The sequence below is a fragment of the Brassica napus genome, chromosome C1, assembly GCF_020379485.1.
Source record: "Brassica napus cultivar Da-Ae chromosome C1, Da-Ae, whole genome shotgun sequence".
NCBI classification, from domain to species: domain Eukaryota; kingdom Viridiplantae; phylum Streptophyta; class Magnoliopsida; order Brassicales; family Brassicaceae; genus Brassica; species Brassica napus.
In genome coordinates, this window is record NC_063444.1 from 10,119,309 (window position 1) to 10,136,000 (window position 16,692).

At 44.9% G+C, this 16,692-nt stretch overlaps 1 protein-coding gene across 1 annotated transcript; it reads left to right on the plus strand.

The window, feature by feature from the left end:
- Nucleotides 1–12,177: 12,177 nt before the first annotated feature.
- On the plus strand, nt 12,178–15,152 carry LOC106435504. Its single transcript, XM_013876401.1, has 9 exons — nt 12,178–12,468; nt 12,847–13,152; nt 13,380–13,444; nt 13,516–13,640; nt 14,066–14,147; nt 14,228–14,339; nt 14,417–14,574; nt 14,643–14,763; nt 14,856–15,152. The coding sequence occupies exons 1-9, from the start codon at nt 12,178–12,180 to the stop codon at nt 15,150–15,152; spliced, it is 1,557 nt and encodes a 518-aa protein (XP_013731855.1).
- Nucleotides 15,153–16,692: the final 1,540 nt, after the last annotated feature.

A 16,692-nucleotide genomic window follows, 5' to 3' on the forward strand; every position in this document is an offset into this window, starting at 1 on the left:
GTTTACCAAGTGAAATGATGTAAACAGGTACAAACTTGAGGGTTAAACTGTATTAAAATCTCTATCAGGATTGATCATGTTCAGACAAATAAAATTTGAAGCATCTGAAAAGCTCGCGATCAGACATACAAAGAAAAACAAATCTAACAAACCGACTGTTCCATACATCATTTACAACTGAACACATCTAACAAATGATACTAAACAATTTAAGAGACAGAAAGAACAAACATCAGTTTGTCATTTATTGACTGTTAAATGATGATGTTCAGACTAATCAAGTCTGAAGAGACTGTAAAGCTTGCCATCAGACATATACACACAGCAAATCACGACAAACACATAGCTCATTACATCATTTGCTATAGAACACAGCTCAGAAATGACACTAAACAATCACTGAACGATCTAAGATGTCAAAAAGAGTTCCAACTTTAACAACGTAATCGACATTTCAGAGCAGGCACCAAAGGACCCAACTTTCACCTCTACACAAACTCAAAAAGAAGAAAGAGAAAAACCTTGACGAGGTTTCCAAGAGTCTTAGTAGATCCCCTGGAAGAAATGAAAACATCATCAATCCCATTGAACTGAAGCACCATCTTAGGAACCCTAGCCGCCACGATACCAGCACCTCGGGGAGCAGGAACCATCCTCACCGTAACGGAACCACACTTCCCCATAACCTTACAAGGAACCGTATGCGGCTTGCCAATTTTGTTACCCCAGTACCCTCTCTTCACAGGAGATGACGAGAGAAGGGAAAAACAGAGATACGCCGATTGCACGGAGGAGATGATTCCTTTCACAAAACCAATCGTCCTCCCGACGGAGAACACGAGAAAAGAGGAGAGAAAGGAGAGAAAGAAAAGAAAAAAAAAAAGAAATTAACAGTTTCATGACACGTGTATTAAAAAACCGCTTAATGATCGGTTGCCAAAACACTTCACTAAGGATCGGTTACCATAATTTCTTTTTGTTTTGATTTAGTTAAATGCTTTCTTTTGTTTAAAAACCCTACCAAGAAACTGCATTAATGATGGTCTTAGCAAGATCAAAGACACGTTTATATCCCTTGATGAAACCCAACACTTTCCCATCAAAGTTATGAGTGATGAGTTCAATCAAAGGTGAAATCCTGAATCCTGATTTATTTCTTCTGTAACCCTCTTGATCAGATCTAATAAAACGTCTTCAGTCATCCCACTTTCGAGTTCTTTCAACCTAGTCGACTGAATCCCGTACAAACAATTGGCGCCCACCGTGGGACTGACTAAAGTAACATTCTAGATCTACATCGCTCAAGGCGACGCAACCTTCAGCGCTTCAGGCGAAGAACCAACCCCTACGCCTAAAGCCGCGCCGCCAATCTCCGCAGATTTCATGAGCTCCGTCATGGCTCGACTCGCTCGACAAGACGAAGTTCAGAAGACCACCAACGATCAGCTAGCTGCTTTGGTCACAACACTCACTGCTCCTGACGACCAAACGAGCCGTCCCCAAATGATATGTCGCCGCCTCTTCAACACAAAACCTACGGCGACGGGCGGCGACCACGTCTAAGATGATTCGGAGCCTAACGAACTCCTCCCCGCTGACGCTCCCCAGATAGGACCAGATCTCGCGACCATACACGATATCGCCGAGCTCAAACTCAGTTTTCAGCAAATGAGCTCGAAGATCCATCAAGCTACTAGTGCAGCTCCGCAAATCGAGAGCGTACTCGCCGCAACCTCATGAACTCCTTTCACTATCACACTAACCAACGTGCAGCTCAGGAAGATAGAGAAGCTGCACCTACCGGAGTACAAACCCGGCGGAGACCCCGTTGAACACATGACAGCTTTCAATATCGCGATGGCACGGGATCGACTCTCCGATGAAGAGAGGGACGCTGGCTACTGTCAACTGTTTGTCGAGACACTCCACGAGAAAGCCCTGACCTGGTTCTCCCAACTAGAGGAGAACTCGATCGGAAGCTTCTGTGACCTATCGGCGGCGTTCCTCAAGACGTACATTATGTTCACAAAGCGCATCGCTACTGCTTCTAGCCTATGGAACCTCAACCAAACCAAAGATCAGAGCCTCCGCGACTACATGGAGAAGTTCAAAACGGTAGTCTCAAGGATTGCAATCCCAGACGAAATCGCCATCGATGCCCTGAGGAGACTTATACCAAAATCCAACCACGTCGCTCCAAGACGCTATCGCTCGCCCTTACAACTTTATCCAAATGGAAGAAGATACAAACGCAATCATCAGCAAGATGAACGCGGCGAAAACTCCAGCGACGAAAAATGCCAACACGTGAGCAGAACCAAGCCAGCACACTCCTAGCGACAAAAACGGCCGAAAAGAGGGTTACATGTATATCGTCAACGAAAATAACGTACCGATTTCGACCATTGTAGTCCGAGGAGAAGGGTGGAACAAATGGGTCAGAGAGCTCGACTCGCCTGGTGAACCAACTGATATTGTTTGCACGACTCAACCTGCAAAAGCAGCAGGTCCAAGGCGGGTCCTTCCAGAACCGTCGATCTCTCCAAGCATTGCAAATATCACGACGTCAAAGGGCATGACACAACGGAGTGTAAATCACTCTACGCGCATTATTTCTCGTCTCTCGCCAGCGGCGACATCAAATTCGAGCGCCTAAAAGCTAAGCCCAAAAACGGCAAAAGTTGGAGCAAGAATAAGGAAACAAGAGCTCAGCGCAAAGCGGCCGACAAAGGCCGACAAAACGAAACGCAGTAGCGAGACGAAGATAAAACTCCTAAGGACGACGGTGAAGACGACTCCTCAGCTGACGAAGAACAGTCGGCCAATCGCAGGCGCATAGAAGTTATACTCTCTCAACAAATCCTATCGTCAGACGACGAGAACGACGATGCGCCTATATCCGGAGATCTGAGAGATGTTCTCAAACGAAAGCTCGAGCCCGAGGACGACAACAGTTCCGAAAATACTGATATTTGGTTAACGCTGAACGCAAGGAAGTTCCAACGTAACTCGACCAATGGTCATGTCCTCAAAGAGCATCCGAAACGTCCCAGCGGTGATCTTCGAGACAAACTCAACGCTAGCATGTGCGATCTTCGCGTTCTCCTCAACCGCTCGAAGCCCACCGGATCTCCGGAGACGGTTGGAACAAACTAAGACGCCAGGCAATCCTACACTGTCGCAAAACGATGACAACACATCAGCTGACCTACGCGACTTTTTAAATTCCAAGCGAGTAAACACAAGACAGCGACTAAACGTCATTATGGGCGGTTCTCCTCCCTGCAGAAAATTCTGTTCGCTCTGTCAAGTATTACCGTCGGCAAGTCGCAACTTCGCAAAGGTGGCCAACTAGTTCGCCAAATCATCCTCCGATAACCTTCTCGCCTGATGACACCGCAGGGATTCACATCCCCCACAATGATCCTCTTCTTGTCGTTCTCGGAATTGGGGAGTACGACGTCACAAAAGTACTCATTGATACAGGAAGCTCCATTGACCTCATCTTCCGAGGAACGCTGCAAAAGATGGGAGTGGACCTCGACGACATTAAGGCATCATCCATGACATTAATTGGCTTCAATGGATTTTCTGAAACGATATTGGGGACGATTCGTCTTCCGGTACGCGCATGCGGAGTTACTCGAACGGTAAATTTCACTGTCGTAAGCACGAAGGCACCATATCATGCGATCCTTGGAACCCCGTGGATACTCTCGATGCAAGCAATCCCATCCACTTATCACCAGTGCATTAAATTTCCCGGTACGGATGGCACAATTAAAACGTTGCGAGGAGATCCGAAGGCCGCTCGAGACCTACTGATCGCCACTGTTAAGCTCCAACGTTCTTCTCTACCCGTTAACTATGTCTCTCCTCCGATCTCCAAAGTTTGCCCCCAGAAAGAAGAAGTTCTCGAGTTGCCCATCGACGACACGGATCCAAGCCAGACCGCACGAATCGGCGCATATCTATCCGAGGATATGCAGCAGTCAATCCTCGACTTCCTCAAGAAGAATATATCTACCTTTGCATGGTTCATGGCAGACATGAAAGGAATTGATTCAGCAATAACGACGCACGAGCTTAATGTCGACCCGACCTTCAATCCCATTCGAAAAAAGAGACGAAAGCTTGGGCCCGACAGGTCAAAACCTGTGAACGAAGAGGTCGAGCGGTTACTCGGTACCGGCTCAATCGCTGATGTGCGATACCCTGAGTGGTTACAAACCCAGTGGTGGTCAAGAAGAAGAACGGGAAGTGGCGTGTCTGCATCGACTTCACCGACATAAATAAAGCATGCCCAAAAGACGGCTACCCTCTTCCCAATATCGACCGTCTAGTCGAATCCACAGCCGGGAATGAGATGCTCACGTTCATGGATGCTTTCTCCGGATTCAACCAGATCATGATGCACCCTGATGATCGCGAGAAAACGGCCTTTATCACAGATTGGGGAACCTACTGCTATAAGGTCATGCCATTCGGCCTAAAGAACGCGGGGGCAACTTACCAACGACACGTGAATAGAATGTTCGCAGATAAGCTGGATAACACCATGGAAGTATACATTGATGACATGCTTGTTAAGTCGCTACACGCCGCCGATCACCTCCACCATCTACGAGATTGATTCGAAACTATCAACAAGTATGACATGAAGCTAAATCCGGTGAAGTGCACTTTCGGAGTTTCCTCAGGTGAATTGCTAGGTTACATCGTGACACAACGAGTAATTGAAGCCAACCCGCAGCAGATCTCAGCGGTCATGAACCTCCCAAGTCCAAAAAATAGTAGAGAAGTCCAACGGCTCACGGGTCGGATTGCTGTACTCAATCGGTTCATCTCTCGATCTACCGACAAGTGTTTACCATTTTACGATCTCCTACGCGGGAATAAGAAGTTTATCTGGAACGAGAAGTGCGAAAAAGCATTTGCTCAACTCAAACAATATCTGACTACACCGCATGTCCTCGCCAAGCCGGATGCCGGGGACGTTCTATCCCTTTACGTCGCGGTATCCCCCGCAGCAGTCAACATTGTTCTAATAAAGGAAGACCGCGGCGAGCAAAAACCAATCTTCTACACAAGTAGGCGTATGACATGACCGGAAACGCGATATCCAACTCTGGAGAAGATGGCCCTGGCTGTCGTCGAAGCAACAAGAAAGCTTCGCCCGTATTTTCAGTCACATTCGATGGAGGTACTAACCGACCAGCCTCTCCGAACCATACTTTAAAACACCAACAGGTCGGGAAGACTAACAAAGTGGGCTATCGAACTCGGTGAGTTTGATATTACTTACAAGAACCGTACGGCAGCAAAGTCCCAGGTCCTCGCAGATTTCTTAGTTGAGCTGGCTCCGGATCTGGAGCAAGACCTCGCACTCCCGAACCCAAACTGGACCCTTTATCTCGACAGATCTTCAACCAACAAGGACGCGGGGGCCAGAGTCTAGCTGCAGTCCCCAACCGGAGAATTGATCAGATAGTCTTTTAGCTTCGGCTTCCCAGCATCGAACAACGAGGCAGAATACGAATCTCTGATCGCTGGACTCCGCTTAGCGAAAGCTGTCAAGGCTAAACGTCTAAGCGTCTACTGTGACTCACAACTAGTCGACAGTTAGTTCAACGGCGATTACGACACCCGCAACGACCGAATGGACGCTTACCTCAAGATAGTCCAAGGTCTAGCACTAGAGTTCGAATTCCTCGAACTCAACAAAGTCCCCAAAGGAGAGAACGTCTGCGCCGACGTCCTCGCGGTGCTTGGTAGCAAGCTTGAGATCAGGTTAAACGAACCATCCCAATACACCGTATTGAGAAGCCAGGTATTGATATCTCGACCGACCAAACGGTCATCGTGGTCCCGGTCACCGACAATGGGACTGGTCACGAGGCCACCACGCCGGATACTAAAAGGTTTGACCCCGACTGGAGAACGGAGTTCATCGATTATCTTAGCAAGGGAGATGATGAACTCCATCGATGGACCGCGAGTAAAGTACTCCTCAAATGCATTCACGGCGACGAAACCGTAAGGGTTATGACCAAAACACACGAAGGCGTTGGAGGCAATCATTCAAACGGTCGAGCCTTGGCAATTAAAGTGACAAGCCTGGGTTTCTTTTGGCGACGATGAACGCAGACTGCAAGTCCTACGCCATACGTTGCGACAAATGCCAAAGACATGCACCAAGTATCCACTGCCCGACTGAAATGCTACGGACGACGACAGCACCATATCCATTCATGCGATGGGGACATCGTAGGACCGCTCCCCAGTTTTCGACAACGACGTTTTGTTCTAGTCCTCACTGACTACTTCACAAAGTGGATTGAGGCTGAAGCCTTCGCTCAAGTCACGGACAAAGAAGTCCGCAACTTTGTATGGAAGAATTTTATCGGCCGCCACGGTTTGCCATACGAAAATTTTACTGATAACGGATCGCAGTTCATGTCAGGCAACTTCAAAAAATTCTGCAGCAAGTGGAACATCCGGTTAAGCCCTTCCACCCCTCGCTACCCGCAAGGAAATGGTCAAGCAGAATCCTCCAACAAGCTTATGATTGACGGCATCAAGAAGCGCCTAGATCTGAAGAAAGGGCATTGGGCCGACGAACTCGACGGAGTCCTGGGGAGTCACCGCACGACACCAAGAGGTGCGACTAAATCAACACCATTCTCACTTGCATACGGTGTCGAGGATATGGCCCCTGCGGAGGTCAACGTTACAAGCCTCTGACGCTCAAAGATGCCCCAGTACATAGAGCTCAACAAGGATATGCTGCTCGACGCCTTTGACGAGATCGAAGAACGAAGGGACCAAGCTTTGCTACGGGATCTTCGACAACTTCCCTTTCGGTCGACTCATTCGGAACAGGAGGGTCTCGGGCCTCTTCAGTCATGGAGGGAAGTGGCCCCTCAGCGTCACCCGGAGTAATTGCAAGAGGATCGACATCCGTAGTCGAAGGCGGGACGCTCGTGTCACCTCCTTTGTCATCTGCACTTGTTCCCTCCTCCTCGACGGTCTCCTCGGTCTTCTTGACCTGATCACCGTCGTCCTGTTCTTCAGAAGAAGAGTCCAGGACCACAACATGATCTTTTGGATCCACATTCTCTACTCCCTCCTCTCGAACCAAGACACTATCGTCTTTAGGGTTTGTCTCCTTGGTCGCCTCCATAAGAGCCGACGTAATGTCTGTCGGCGGCCCCCCAGATCTCCCTTCGGAATGATCTTCCGCAGTATCGCATGGAGTCAGCAGTTGTGAAGTCGCTTCTAATCCAATCAACTTACTATTTGACCCATATGGGTCAAGCGTCGCCATAAACGCCTCGCTAACGAACCTAGAAGGAAGGTTAAGTGGGGACAAAGTAAGGCCGCTCTCGGATAGCGGGTCAAGGCGAAGTTTGGCAACCTCAGCCTCGTGAAGCTTCTCCTGCTCTATGAAAATGTTTATCATCTCCTGCGGGATTTCCGTCCCGTTGTCCCTTATCACCTCGAGGCATTTCCTCGTTCCTGAGGCCTGTCCATACAGATTCTTGGCTTTCTCGAAAGCATCAAGGCGAGCTAAGTGGTCTTTGACTCGACCAAGGCAGCGAGTAGACTTGTCTGCCATGGCAGTTTGGACCTTGACCCTCTCGCGAGTAACTTCCTGAATTCGAGAGTCCCTTAAGTGCTGCCTCTCCTTGACCAGCGCCTCAACAACGGCATCCCTCTCTTCTTGAAGCTTCACCTTCTCCTTCTCAAGGGCAGCGGCAGTCTGTTCCAGACGAGTTTTTTCGCGCATAAGCTCCTTCTTTACAAGTCGATCAGACTTAAGCTTGCCTTCGAGTTCCTCGAATGACTCGAAGAACTTCTTTTTCCTCAGCCGCCTTGTCGTTAGCTTTCTTGTTCTCAGCCCGTAATCTCTCAATCACGCTCAGCCTGGTCCGCACAAGCCTCTCTGACGCGCCTAATTGGATCATCGTCTGCTTCAGAGCGCTGTCATACTTCTCGATGAGTTAATTCATACTCTCGTCGCTCTGCACAATAGCAAAAACAACAATGGTTTCCTTTAGCGTACTAGAGGGTCCTGTCTAGACTAGTAAAAGGGGTAAGCAAGTTACCCATTGTCTCATGAAGGCGGCGTCGATGTACTCGTCTTTGAAGTATAGGTCCCCTATTGGCGGCAACTCCCTAGTCCCGCCACGGATCTGGCGCGTCAACTCCGCGCACTGGAGAGGATTAAACACCAGGGGAGTCTTCTCGTCGTACAGGAACTCCACGCGGTCTGGGAATTCGACCCTCGTCCTCTTCGAGAGTGAACCCTCACTCTAAATGCCCTTCCTCGTCGCCAACGTAGGAGCGGCCCTCTCACTTGATGGAGATTCACCCCGAGGCTCACCCTCGGATCTAGACGCCTTCCCTTCGCCCCTCGAAGGATCTTCAGATGAAGGGAGATCATCGGGACGGTCCCCGTCAATTGAACAACGTGCCCCCTCTTCGACGGACTTCTTCTTCTTCGCTCTCTTCTTCGGTCGCTCCTCAGGCGACGCCTTAGTAGAACCAGTCTGCGCAGGGCCCTCTGCAGTGTCTTCTCAAACGACTGTTGAGGCTTCATTTTGGTCGTTAGAAGGATCCTTACGAGGCCTTTTCTTCCCGTCCTTCTTCTTCTTCTTCTTCTTCTTTGAGACTTTTAGAGACATCAACAGAAGGCGGAGCTTCCTCCAAAGGAACACTCTCCTCAAGAGAGGCAGACTGCTGCCCTTCGGCGACACGTTTCTTCGCCTTCCCCATCGTCTTCTCTCCATAATTTGGAGCCAACGGCTCCACGTTTGCGTCTTCCACGACAAGACTGGGCCTAACATCTGAAGCACCAGCGGAAGACGACCTCATCGACAACATCTTAAGTTTCCCTTTTAGCAAGGCACTCAGATCTGAAACTCTCTCCATCTCTCTAGCTTTGTTCAAAATCTTTTTCTGCTTCCAGGTAAATAAGGACAGGCGAGATTTGCGAGGGCCAAGTACAACAGGAAGTCTCGACTCCCAATCAACTGCAAAATAGAAGAGACGACAAAAACGTGAAGCTGACGCAATTATCTATCAACAGAATTTCTCGGCCAAAGATCAAAGAGCTCACCTCTAGCAATCCAAGCATGCTGACGCCTTATCCACTCTCGACTAAGATCTGGCCAACGGAGATGGCTGTGAGCTGCATTCACTTGGGCACTGTCGAAGAACTTCTCCGGGTATGCGATTGTATTCGGGTGACGAACTGCAACAATAAAAAGAAACACATGGCCAGGACCCCCGAGTAAAACATGACACTAACATACGGTATCTACCAAGCGTTTTTTTCCAAAGAACGCGATAGTCGTCCCCAGGGGGCTCTGCGAAGACGTGCTCGTCAGATTTGATATAAAAGTAAGAAAGCTGCCAGTCCTTCGTCTTGTTCGGATTCCTGATCAAAACGTTATAGTTCAAACTCATCTTCACCGAGAATATCCCATGCGGCTAAGCCTTCGTGAAAGTTAACTCTTCAAACACTCTCACGCTCATCGAGATGTCTATCTCTGCGGCCAATACCATCAGCATGACTACAATGCGCAGCGACCCGTTAAGTAACTGGCAGATTGCAATATCCCGATGGAACGCATAGGACGTGATCAGCCGGGGAATCGGAAACAAGAGTTTCGTATGGTCTCCGAAATAGGACTCGTACACACACTAGTAGCCGACCAGAGGCGACCAAGGACGCTGCCCATTAGAAGGAATGATGTATGTAGCGCCGGTACCTCCACATCGCCTCAACAAATTCTTCACCGTCTTGTGAGAAAAGCAAGAATCAAACACGTTCTTCCACGACTGACCGTCGGCCCGTGGATCACGCAACGATTCCGGCGGAAGTGGAGAAAGCTCCTCGAAGATTCCGTCAGGATGGTAAATCGTAGGCCAGTCTATCAGACGAGCCGGTCTCGGAGGCCTCGAAACCTGGCTTAACTCTCCAGAATTGTGACGTTCCAAACTTCTCGAGACACCACTTCGATCTTCTCGGTCATTATCCCCACTACTGCTCGCATCGCTACCTACACTAACTTCGGTACGACCAGCGGATTTCTCTTGAATCTGCATGTGAGACTCAGCGACTAGAAGGCGCTGAGATAGACTCATATTCTCCGTATCCCGCATGACGTCGCGATGGATCAGATCAAACTCATCTAACGGGCTACCATTCGCCGTCAAGTCTTTGGTCGGGCTCGGAGTGGTAGCAATGTCCTTTCCTTTCTCTTCGCGTGATAGTCGACTCTTCGGAGGCGTGCTTGTCATTCTGAGGACGACTAAACTGACAATCGAAGCGCTGACTCACCAAAAACGAATCTAGAAAGAGAAATTAAACTAGAGAGAAGGGAGAGAAAGTTGGATACTTGAGTATGCAGAGGAGAATGACGAAAGCAAAGTAAAGAAGCCTATTTATAGCAAAAATGGAGGCACACTTCCCAAGCGTAATCATTAGGTCTAGAAAGGCCGAAATGGGCCTCAAGGGACGCCTACTTGCCCAAGAACCTACTCGCAACGGTTCGGTTTCTCGCCCAAACCGATTTCTGGTTAACGAACAAACAAAAATCAATCTTCGGTTTACACCCAGACCGGGTTTTACCGTTAGATGGTTAGTGAGTAAACCTCTTGATCCGCCTAAAAAGCGTCCTATGCCGTGAAAACGACAAGAACGAAGCGGGCAAACTTCGACAAAACTTAAACTTTACTCAAGGGACTAACGTGTCTAACGGTGATCAGGGAGACGCATCTTCACAGTCACTTCGAGAAGAAACTACAAGCGACTAAACGTGCTTAAGGATGGCTAGGAAGGCCGAGTAAAATGTGTTCTCAACCAAGAATTGAAACTCACGAAAGGAAGACCTCTATGATCTTTCTACTCAGTCGACTAACGATGACACGTCTCTTGCCCTAGAACTTGTTATCCGAGCAAACCTGACCCACAAATTCACTTGAGACCGTTGCGATGCTCACAAGTGAATTGGGGGCGGGGGCTTATTGTAGGAGATGGATTGCATCCCTCCACAAGGCCCATCAGATAACAAGGTCTAGCCCAATAAGCAGGAGATCTACTCGGCTCGGCGATTAAAATCATCGGCTCGGCCCCATAGTGCTTTTAGTCGACGGAGCCGAGCCGACCAAAAGTGTATGGCTCGAAGGGACTCCCCGAAGGCCCATTTACTCGGTCCACTTGGATAAGGCCCCAAAGACACGCTCAGATTAGGACATTCCAGGATGAAGAGCTTATAAAAGGGGAGGAAGTAGCAGCAAAGGGGGGATCGACACTTTACACACACACACTAAGCGACTATATCTAGGGTTTTAGTCTCTCTTTACTTCTAATCGCTTGGTACCTCCTCCGGTTAGCTCTTCGAGCTCCGGCTTGTCTCCTTGATTTCTTGTCACTCTTGTAACCCTCTTGATCAGATCTAATAAAACGTCTTCAGTCATCCCACTTTCGAGTTTTTTAAACCTAGTCGACTGAATCCCGTACAAACAGTAACTAATCCATGAAGAAATCTGAACAAATCGAGAAGATGCAAGTATCAATCAATACAATAGTAAAAGCAAATATAAGCCATGAGGAGGGTGTCCACATCCCCAAAAAAATCGACCTATAGGAAAACAGATTTCTGCCACGTCAAAGGCCTCGCCAACGCCATTTGGGCTTCAAATTTCACCGGCCCGACATCGTTCAAATTCGAGAAGCCCGTGAAGCCCATCTCGCGACTAAGTTCCCTTTCCCCTTTCCGCGAAGTACAAACCCTAATTTTGCAAAATCGATTGTCAAACCCTTCCTCTTCCTCTTCTTCATTTCCTCCGTTTCACGAATCTTTCACCTACGAACAATCAATTCCCTCCCCACTCATGTACACTCTTTAATCTCATTAATGGATCCTTTTCACTTTCTCCCTCTGAGATTCTATGGATTCTTTTCGCTTTCTCTCTCTGAGATTCTATATATATATCTTACTCGGTGTTTTATTTTCATCAAAAGTCGTTATATCCTCTCGACTGTACATTGCGATGACGTTTTCCGGTGTTCCCGACACAGTGAAAACGAACGGCGAAGCGGCAGTCCCCTCCAGTCCGGTCAAACCCGTCGCCCAAACCGGTGTCTCTTCCGGCGATGTCAATTAGATGAAATCAAAAGGCGTAGCGGCTGTCTCCTCCAGTCCGATCAAACTAATCGGCAAAACCGGTGCCTCTTCCAGCCTCAACATCGGCGTTAGGGGCAAAGCCTCTGTTTCTTCCAGCGCTAAAGGCAAAGCTATCGTCTCCGACAACGTAGGGGATGTGGTTACCTTCAAAGGCGTGACATTCGGGCCCCATGAAGGCGAGGTACAGTTTCGGTTGATCCACTTTTGGGAGGTTTGGAATGCTCAGACGAAGGTGCTTATCGACCTCGAAATGCTTCTCATCGATGAAGAGGTATAAACCGAGATCTTTTTTACAAGATTAGTTTAGAAAATTGTTTGGTCGAAATGCTATGATATCATAACACCTGTTTGCTAATCATCGCTTACACAGTTAAGAAGACTAAGTTAGTTTAACGGTTACGATTCGTTCACATAGTGGATTTAAACCAAATGTTTGCTAAAGATGTCTTAATAGATCTCAGCAACATCCAACATACTGATAGTTAAGATTACTTTAGCAACAAAATAGATTGATTAGATAATTAGTTGTTGTTAGCACCATCATGAGAATTTTGTTGTTGTTCATTGTAGGTTAAATATCTTAATTATTTTTGTTTTCAACTAAAGATATCCTCAGTAGCATCTCTAATTGATTCTCTTTTAACAACAGGAAACTGTAATCCAGAGCTTCATTCCCCATGGAAGGATTGAGACTTATTTGCGTCACATGAAAGCTGGTGCTACTTACCGACTCAACAAGTTTTACGGATCAAAGAGCAAGACTATTTACCGGGTAGCTGAACCAAGTGTCACTATTAGCTTCTCAGGGAACTCTGTCATCTCTGTTCTCGAGGACAGTTCGATCCGTTTCCCTGAGGATTGGTTCCGGATCCATGGATACAAAGAATTTGAAGCTGCATGCGACTTGAGAGGTGATCTTTATGGTAAGTTCTCAACATCATTACACCCCATCACTGTTTGTATTGGATAATAGTTTAATCTAGTCTTAAATATTATGTTATCATCTGATTAAATATTGTATTGATTCTGAAGTGTTTGCCTAGGATAATGTTTTCATACAGACTCAGAAATTTCGGTTTTATTGCTGGGTTTATAACATATAAAACATTGAGTTTGATTGTCTTCTCTTGCAGATTATGTTGGCCACATCAAACTTTTGAATGGGCAGGTTCCCAATGACAGTCTCTGCTTGATGAAGCAGAGATAGCTGCATCCCGCCGAGTTGAGCTTCATGTTCAAACACATGAGTAAGTTAATCTCTATCTTCTTCCATATTCACATATGGTCTATCTTACCACACGAGTTTGTGTTGTTACAGCGATCTCGTGTTGAAGCTGTACCTCTGGGACAAGGTTGCCTTTGAGTTCTGTGAAAAGTTTAAAGCATCTGGAGGCACTGCACGTGTTATCTTAGTCACCACCTTAAACCCGAAACGGTTTGTAGGTTTGTATTACCAACTTTTAATTGCTGTTTTAAGATGTTAAATAGGGTTGGGATCGTATCTGGTTAGGTTAGCTTTAAGTAAGTATTATTTTCTGTGATGCAGAGTTATTGAAAGATACTGGTAGAACTGTTTTTTTTTAATTGACTTTAGAGTTTATTAGCTATGTACCATTTGAAAAAATATGTTAAGAAATAAGAGTCGACTAAGCTAGATGAGATCTGAGAAAAAGATATTGGTAGAAATGCTTTTTTGAATTGACTTTAGAGTTTATTAGCTATGAAGCATTTAAAAAATATGTGAATAATTAAGAGTAGACTGAGCAAGACAGGATCTGAGTAACAGATATTCAAATGAATATGCATATTCTCTTAATTTCATTATATCATAATTTTGCTTCTGTATCATGGCATTGGTTCTGTTATAGGCGTCCTATCTCTATCTTCTATGACGCCTTCACGGGTATTTCTGGATAGTGATGTCCAAGAAACCCGGTTATACCTCAGTTGGTAAGGTTTAAGGTTTCATGTATTGGAATGTCATTTGAATTACTCCACTATTGTAATGTCTGGTTTGACATTTTCTTCAGGCTGAACTCGAAGTTAGATGTTGCCAACAGAGTTAACGCAAAGGTGGTCACCAAGCCTGAGACAGCGACCTTGGGGAAACTTTTCTCCTATATGAAGCAGGCACCCGCTAAGGTATTATAGTCCCAATGTCTGATACATTCAATAAGATAATCTAAGTTTCTCATTGAATTTTACAAACACTTTTCCAGGTTGCTTGGTTTGAGTGCACAAAAACTATTGATGATGTTGTGCACGGTTCTGGGTGGTATTATATAGGCTGTGGTGTGTGCCATACTAAGGCAACCAAAGGACCTACAACGCTTTTGTGTAAGAAATGTGGGAAGAGTGAAATTGTTGGTGTGGCACAGTAAGTGGTTTAGATTTAGTTATACACATTCTTTGACTGCAATGGTTATTGATGTCTCTCTGTTACAGGTACCTGTCGAAGCTCTCTGTTTATGACCACAATGATCAAGCCGTATTTGTTGTCCTTGGTGATGCTGGTGAGGAGTTGACTGGAAAGAAAGCTGCTGAATTGGTTGAGAGCTATTACCAGGTAATTAGAAACCTGTATGTTTATGAGATTTAAAAACTTATTCTTACAAAAAATTTGAAGATGTATTCTGAGAATGTCTAAATGTATGTTAGGCCAATGATAGTGTAGGAGAGGATCATATAGTTCCAGTGCCTCAAGCTATGATTGATACCATTGGACAGACACGGAAGTTCATTGTGAAGGTTTTAAATCACAATCTGACAGCCAAGAGCCAGACTTTAACTGTGACAAAGGTGCTCCCTCTTGAAGCCCCAGAACCCGAAGGCAACTTAGGAGAGAATGTTGATGAGGAACCTGATAATGAAAGGGAGGATCATGCAGATGAGTCGGTGAAAAGGGGTGATGATGGGATTGAGTCAGAAGGTGCTAAGCGTGCCAAAAGTGGCTAATGAAGTCTTATTACTGGTTTTGTTTTATTTAAGACTATGCTTTATTTTTTTCCTTTTTCGGGATTTTGCCTTTGCAGCATTATAACAACCTTGGTTATAATCTCTTTTGCTTATAATATCTATTATTAATCTCTTTCCATGTTATAGAGTTTGACTAAAAAAACAATAATGCCTATCTATATATATATATGAGAATTTGGAAAAAATGATAGATAAATCATTATACCTGCTTGAAGGCTGAACGACGGAGTAGTGTATATAAAAAATTGTTGCTATATTCTTCGTAACGTAGGTTAAAATACTACTTGCCAAAACAGGGAGGTGTGATTATGATCGGTTAAGGTGGCCAAGATTTAATGATTATGATTTAAATTTGTAATAAATTAGAAATGGTTCATATTAGAATTCAAGTGTGTAAAGCACGTCCTATTTGACTATAATTTAAATGTTGTCATAACTATGGACAGTTTTTAGATTTTTTTTGAGGTGGAGTTGCAGTATGAAAATGAAATTTCAATATTTTTGTTCTTATGTTTGAGAATAAACTAATGGTTTAGTAAGAAGCGTGAGGCTTTGGAAGTTTTAAATAATTTTCTATATTACATTATAATTAATTTTGCTTTTTTTATATATAGACAGTTTTTTTTATTGATAAGGGATTTATAATTTTATATTTGTATTTGTGGTCTATATAGTTTAAATTTAATTATGTTAATATAATTGTTTTTATGTTTTTATAATTTAAAGCTTCAAATAAGAGGATGCAGTGATAATAATTTTTTTAACGTATTTTAAACAGCCAATGTTGGCAATCACATTAAAAAGTAAAAATAGTAATGAGAAGAATGCAACCGGTTATCACTATTTGCATGTACACCTTAGTCTTTTTTATTTCTTGGTTTATTTTAAATTTTGTATTCATTTTATTTGACCAATTGAATTTGAATATTTTACTATTCTTTCTTATTGGTATATATGTAGATTTTTTTTTCTTTTATATTACATCGTTTATGTTATTGTAGTTTATGATTACGTTAATAGTTTTAAATTGATTTTGATACAAATCTTGAAAATGAAACATATTTTATAACTATGATCAATTTATTAAGGTTAAGACCAAGTTATGTTTATTAATTTGTAACTTCTTTACTATTCAACATATATTAATGTTGTAACTTATGGTGTATTAAAAAAAACTTTTAGAATTTGCCACCTATATAAACCCCTACATTCTGATTCCATTATACAACTCCTCCGTACTTCTTAACAACTCCTCCAAAATCTAAACATGAGTCAGGTATTTTGGGTTCTACGCCACAAAACGGAACCATCTTTATCATCTCCAAAAAGAATCATTACCATGAAGATAAAGAGGCCAAGGACACAACAAACAAAAATTGTGATATACGTCGCCCTGAAGACAGCAAGCAATGGCCACCTAATCCACGATACAGTAGGCGATATGGAGTACATGCTTGAATACCATGAAATTGATTTTGATTCGGTGATGAAGATTATCAAGCAGACTTCTGACTTTGTC

Excerpts from the sequence above, each read along its gene's own strand:
- LOC106435504 (XM_013876401.1), top strand. The coding sequence starts at position 12,178 with ATGAAATCAAAAGGCGTAGCGGCTGTCTCCTCCAGTCCGATCAAACTA. Across the intron at positions 13,153-13,379 it reads CATCATTACACCCCATCACT|TCTCTGCTTGATGAAGCAGA; the intron begins GTTTGTATTGGA and ends TCCCAATGACAG. Across the intron at positions 14,575-14,642 it reads GAAATTGTTGGTGTGGCACA|GTACCTGTCGAAGCTCTCTG; the intron begins GTAAGTGGTTTA and ends TCTCTGTTACAG.